The sequence below is a fragment of the Solanum tuberosum genome, unplaced genomic scaffold, assembly GCF_000226075.1.
Source record: "Solanum tuberosum cultivar DM 1-3 516 R44 unplaced genomic scaffold, SolTub_3.0 scf00263, whole genome shotgun sequence".
NCBI lineage: Eukaryota > Viridiplantae > Streptophyta > Magnoliopsida > Solanales > Solanaceae > Solanum > Solanum tuberosum.
Genome location: NW_006239196.1, coordinates 349,793 through 355,934, shown reverse-complemented (window position 1 = coordinate 355,934; position 6,142 = coordinate 349,793). Strand labels below are relative to the sequence as shown.

Genomic DNA, 6,142 nt, shown 5'->3' with positions numbered 1-6,142 from the left:
GAATGCGTTCAATTTGTTCTTTTTCAGCGTAAGTCCCCAATAAATTTGGATTCGCATCTAGTAAGATCAATTAAAGGGAGAAGAGACAATGCTTTGCACAGTGTCCCCTCCTTGTGATTGGTCTTTAAATGTTTTCCCCTGTTTTTTCACTTTGTTTGAAATTCGAAGTCAATTATTTTTTTACTGTTACGATCGTATGAGTCTTGATTATTTATGCTTAGCCAAAAAAAAGTGAGGATATATTAGCTCAAGGAATTTCACCACTTCCTCTGCATAACATGAGTAATTGCCTTCTTTTAGTGAATTATCTCTGAGATACTCAAATATTAAAAAAGTGAGGATATATTAGCTCAAGGAATTTCACCACTTCCTCTGCATAACATGAGTAATTGCCTTCTTTTAGTGAATTATCTCTGAGATACTCAAATATTAGATTGTCCTTGATGTTTGATACTTCCTTTTTTTTGGTTTCCCATAGCCAGTACCTGCATTAGAGCCCGACTAATCCGAATTCTTGCATAGGACCTCATTCGAGGGAAGCACTCCCTACCAAAGATTTTTCCGTAAGCTCGAACCTGAGACTGCACCACATCCTTTGGTGGTATGCAGTCTCCCACCTTACTACCAGGAATAATGCCTTTTCCTAGAGAAAGTACATGCAAGATACACAACGTCCAGTACCAGAAATGTATATTGCTTATATTCTCAGGCAAAATGCATAAGAAAAAACTTCAGATATACAGTACATTCCACATAAACATAGCAAGATAAATCTTCTTTAAATAAAAGATGCAATACAGGGTTTTTATTTTTTGATGAAGTACAATACAGGGTTTTTATCCATAATGAGCTCCATAACTATATTATCATGGCTAATTTTTCAACTGCTAGGGTTCTTTCCACTCACTTCACATGCTTGGTAAACCAGTCCAACATATCCTGATGAGCTTCTTCAGCACTCTGCACAGCCTTCTTGTCTTCCACATTGTATCGAACAGTCCATCCATGGGAAACACCAGGATAAATTTTCACAAATCTGTCCACCTATTTTGATGGATGGCAATAAAAGAAATGGAAAGGATAAATCTAAAACTCTCTAAGAAATTCATTAAAGTAGGTATCCACTTATCTCAATACATCCACCAAATAAACAGGTGTGTACTATTTCACAGATAAGTCTTTCTGAAATAGTAAGCTTTAAACATAGGAGTGTTCCTGTACCTCAGGTTTTGATGATAAAATCTCCTCAAACTGCTTAACAAGCTCAGGAGGAGATAGCTGATCTATTTCACCTCCCAAAATAGCTATTGGTGCCTTCACCTCTGCCAAAAGATACATAATCAGCTCCATACGGGAGAGGGAAAAAATAAAGATAAAAAAGGAAATAGGAAGAATCTAAAAAAATGATGCTGTTCAATTTACTCACCATAATTCAAAAAACACTTGATAGCAAATACTACTTAAGACGAAGGAATATCGAAAGCACTAATAATTTTTCATATAAGAATGAAACTAAACTTTGAACGATAGAACAGCAATATCTGGACGGAGTACTAAACATCAAACTGAATCTCCCTGCCTCACGCAGAGAGAGCCTAACTTGACTGAACAAGTCACCAGTATTCTAGTGCCATTGAGACATCAAATGCTTTGTCCCATATGCAACACACTTGTACAAAATCCAGGAGTAATAGCTAAATCCGATCACAAATGATTCTGGTAAAAAACAATCGTACCCTTAATATCATCCACAGAGACAAATGATGGGTGCAATAGCACTGCAGATTGAATGTTGTCAGACTTGGCTAGTTCAACAACCACCTTGCCTGTTAAGAAAACAGAAGGTCTGAATCTTAGACAACTACAAGAAATTGACCCTATACATCCTAGGCAGGCAAGGGATGAATAATCCTAAAAGAGAAAGTTGAACAACATACCACCCCAGCAAAACCCTGCCGCTCCAATTGGAGATATGCCTTTATCTTTTAAAGCTGCAATAACCTGCTTTGCATCTTCAAAACCCTTATCCTAACAGAACAAAGGAAAAAATGAATGTCACGGCGGTGAACCCAATTAAATTAATGTTGCACAATGGAATTCCCAAGCATGATCAAGTTAATGGATGGAAAACTCTGATAATGATGGTGTTGTCTCCTCTTATTCTTGATGCAAAATCTATGGCAATATACAAGAAGAAATCAATCAGAAGGCATACTGTTCCATGTGATTGTATCCAGACTTGTATAGGCTTCTCCTTATTTTCGGGATTGTAAGGATCCCCATAAAGAAAATCAGGAACTACCACATAGTAACCCCCAGCTGCAACTTTGTCGGCAAGCTTCCTATATAACAGCAGTTAAGTTTTGGGATCATCCCAAGATAAAATAGAAATTCATGCAGCTTAATTACTGAAAAAAATGCGAAGAACAATCATCCCAACTTCTTCCATTAAAGATACAGTCAGTGGATCAGGCAGTGGATCGCCTGAAATCTGTAATTCAGAGTCTTTTTTTCACATAGGTAAAATCTGTAATGCACACTCCTCTCTCTCTCTTCTTATTCTTCTTTTTTCTTTCTTTTCCCTGGTTCTGATGGAGTTGTGGTTGTATTTTGTATTTCTGGTGTCTAGGGTGCAAAACGTAAAGTTATCAACAGATAGAAGCACCCTAGAGCATCGACTCTTTATCTTAAAAAAAATAAAATGAGTTGTGACTGTTTAGTAGTTAGCAGTTCATTGTCTAGCGGTCCATTCAAATTAGTAGTCATAGTATTGCTTCGATAGTTTCTTTTCCTTCAAATTCTATTACTATTTGTTGTTCCTTGTACCTCATTGTATTGCAGAATTGCAGTTTCTATTCTATTACTATTTGTTGTTTTTTTGTTATTATCTGATGTTTCTAGAACTTCCGTTTACTTCCGAAGGTTTATTGAAAATAGTCACTCTACCTCCAAGGTTTACCCCACTTTGTGGAACTACACTGGGAATGTACTGGGTATGTAGTGTTGTATTCTTGATTTTGATGAATTAACAAACTATGGTGCAAAGGGACCTGGTCCACAGTGGGATCAAGCAGAGGACAGGTCAATGGTGTGCAGCTGTAAAGCTGCAGTGGTTGGCGGGCACTACAGCAGAGGCGTGGAAAGCATAGCAGTCCTTAACCAATGGCGTTGCTCCTAGGTTTTTGTCTCTCTTGTAAAGAGAACATGATCACAAGATTAAAACTAGTTTTTTGCAATCAAGAATATTCAAAAGCAAAAGTCATTCTCAAGGAAGAACAACTCTCATACGCAGCGAAGGACCTGATCGAGTGTTGCATTACCTTCAGTTATTAGTTGAGTTTAATGTTGTATGCTTTCATGTTGTAGATCTACTCCTATGATATAAAGGAGTGCAGATCATTTCATCTCTTATCATTGTAATTTGAGTTTTCGGCTAGAGTTAGCCAAGTCGTGTTTGTGCAAGTCTATATTAGCTAGAGGTAGTTGATATAGTAGGCAACGGAGTTATTGTTTTGTGTCCTGTAATAGAGGAGTTACAAGGTGTGTAGGATTAATAGTTTAATCCTTTGTAAGTACTCGAGTTTGTATTTACAAGTTGGTTGAAGATTTTGGAGCTTTGAGAAATCCTGTGTAACAGGTCGTGGTTTTTCCTTCCTTCGAGCAAGGAGGTTCCACGTAAACATCTGAGCCATTTACTTTGAGCATTTATCTTAATACTTTTGTACTAGTTTTGCCAAGGGACCTGGTCCCTTGACTCGTGGTGGACTCGTACAAGCCATAATGTTATTGTTAGTTGTTGTAGTCGTGGTTGTATATGATATTGTTATATCCATTAAAGCAAGAAACGAAGTTGTTGACAACAGAGAAGCATTCAAGAGTATACATAAGGTGCAAACATTAGTACAGAAATATATGAAAAAAGGAATAAGGCACAAGTACCCCCTAGACTATGACCGAAATCCTCTTATAGTAGGAGGTTTACTATGTCCCCAACTTCTCTTTATTATTAAGAAAGTAGGCTGTCTACTATAATTAGATTAAGATCGTAAAAACAGAAGCCCCAGAGACACACCTTAACTAAACTAAGGTCCTATTACCCCTGAACTTTTTTTTTTTTTGTAATTTTGTACACCTTTTGTCTTACATGGCACACTTCGTGACTCCACGCAATTGAGGCGCGTGAGAGATATTTGGATGCCACGTAAGCCAAAAAGGTGCACAATATTACAAAAAAATGGATTCAGGGGTAATAGGGTAATAGAACCTTAGTTTAGTTGAGGTGTGTTTTCGGTCATAGTCTAGAAGGGTACTTGTACCTTTTCCCATGAAAAAATAACAATAGTGAAGTGGAAAAGAAAAAGTAATTTTAGAAGGTACTATTAGACAACTCCAAGCTGAACTTGAGAAGCAGTGCATACCTCAGATTTGGTGCTTCATAACCTGTAAAGTATTCATAACATTAAGAGATTGTCTTCGACATAAATAATAACAATAATCCTTACACCACAATATGCTTCTTTCGGCTCAAAAGAGAGATGTCCAACATTACCAAGGGTCAAAACATCTAATTTTCAGTCTAAAATCCAACATTTGAAATGAAATTTACATGTTTAGATACTACACAGAGAATACACTAGTTCATAACATTTAGAATTGAAACATTTGTAGTTATAGAAAAATCCGCTTAACTACCAAAATAGCAAATGACACAAATAATGGGACACAAGAAGTAGTTTTGAAAAGGAAGTGCTGAGTTCTTTTCCTTCTCCCATATACATCTATTTGTCCTTGCTAATCCAAAACAGGTATTTGTTGTACTCTACAATTTTCTTCAACTTTGAGATTCTCAAACCAAACTACAGCAATGTTTTTCAAAAATAAGTTATTTTATGGTGTTTGATTAAAACAACAACAACATACTCATTGTAATCCCACAAGCAAGGTCTAGGAGTGTAGTATATAGCAGACCTTACCCCTAGCTTGGGAGATAGAGATTTTGTTACCGATAAACCTTACCCCTATATTGCCGGAACATATTTGCAAAAAAAAAAAAAAAACACTTTCCATCAAACTGGAAAATGACTTATTCACTTTTGAACAAAGGCGAGCGCCTAACACCAAAGGTTACTTTACTAAGTAAGATACGATAAGAAGCAAAGGCGTAACTACGGCACAAATAATCATCTTTCTACAAAACGATAGTATATCACTATTCCATTGAACATTTACACATTATTATCAACCTTTAACACTCACAAAGCACTACCCGATTAGTTTTCTCCACAACCCAACCAAATATTTTTCAAAAATATGTCCTCCATTGTACCAAATTGATCAACAGATTCCTCAATTTTTCTGATAAAAAAAAGGGCAAGAAAGAGAAATAAAGTGCAAATTGAGCAGAACCCAGATGCCCAAATTCATAAAAGACAAAAGGGTTAAAAGGGTTAGTACCATAAACGTCGGAGATGAGAAGAATGGCGTGTTTGGAATTGGAAGAACCAGAGACGTAGGTTTTGAGTCCTCCAAGTTCCAAAATAGATCCATGTCCACTGCTTGAGCTCAAAGCTGGTGGATTCTCGCAGCACTGAGGCCCTGCCATTTTTTGCTATACAGTAAGAGACGGTGTCCTTTACAATCACTGATGAATTTTGGGGAAGATTGATGAGAGAATTTTAGAAAGCAATATCTTCTGTAGTTATCGATTGGCAGGTGAGTTGGGGGAGTGGATAGGTTTTGAATAAGCGGTTGGCCACACTGTACTTGAGGAGTTAATATATACGGTTAAATTTATTATTTTTAAAAGGGAAAAGGGTCTGATATACCCCTCAACTTTGCCATTTGGAACTGATATGCTCCTCGTTATGAAAGTGACTCATATATACCCTTACCGTTATACAAACAGCTCACATATACCCCTACCGTTACAAAATGAGCTCACATATACCCTTCATTTAACGGAAGTGAAAAGTTTAGTTTTAAATTTATATTTTTGACTTTTAATTTTCTTAAAAATTATTTAGGGGTATATATGATTCTTCTAGCAAAGTTCAAGGTATATTTTAATCTTTTTTATACATAAATTATTTTTTAACTTCTTTTATTATAATTATTTGAGTTTCTTATTCTTATTTTATTTTTT

General features: G+C 36.2%; 1 protein-coding gene across 1 annotated transcript; it reads right to left on the bottom strand.

The window, feature by feature from the left end:
* Positions 1–824: 824 nt before the first annotated feature.
* Positions 825–5,749, bottom strand: LOC102599737 (endo-1,3;1,4-beta-D-glucanase-like). Its single transcript, XM_006358362.2, has 7 exons — positions 5,455–5,749; positions 4,419–4,440; positions 2,216–2,342; positions 1,938–2,028; positions 1,737–1,826; positions 1,222–1,322; positions 825–1,044 (listed from the first exon to the last, which is right to left on the bottom strand). Exons 1-7 carry the CDS (start codon positions 5,600–5,602, stop codon positions 904–906), a joined length of 720 nt encoding a protein of 239 aa, XP_006358424.1. The 5' UTR covers positions 5,603–5,749; the 3' UTR covers positions 825–903.
* Between the last annotated feature and the right edge of the window lie 393 nt (positions 5,750–6,142).

What these genes read in the sequence shown, in the direction of transcription:
- LOC102599737 (XM_006358362.2), bottom strand. Translation starts at nt 5,602, where the DNA reads ATGGCAGGGCCTCAGTGCTGCGAGAATCCACCAGCTTTGAGCTCAAGC. An exon ending in GGATACAATCACATGGAACA is followed by an intron (nt 2,029 to 2,215) that starts GTATGCCTTCTG and finishes TTGTTCTGTTAG; the next exon opens with GATAAGGGTTTTGAAGATGC. An exon ending in TTTTATCATCAAAACCTGAG is followed by an intron (nt 1,045 to 1,221) that starts GTACAGGAACAC and finishes CCATCAAAATAG; the next exon opens with GTGGACAGATTTGTGAAAAT.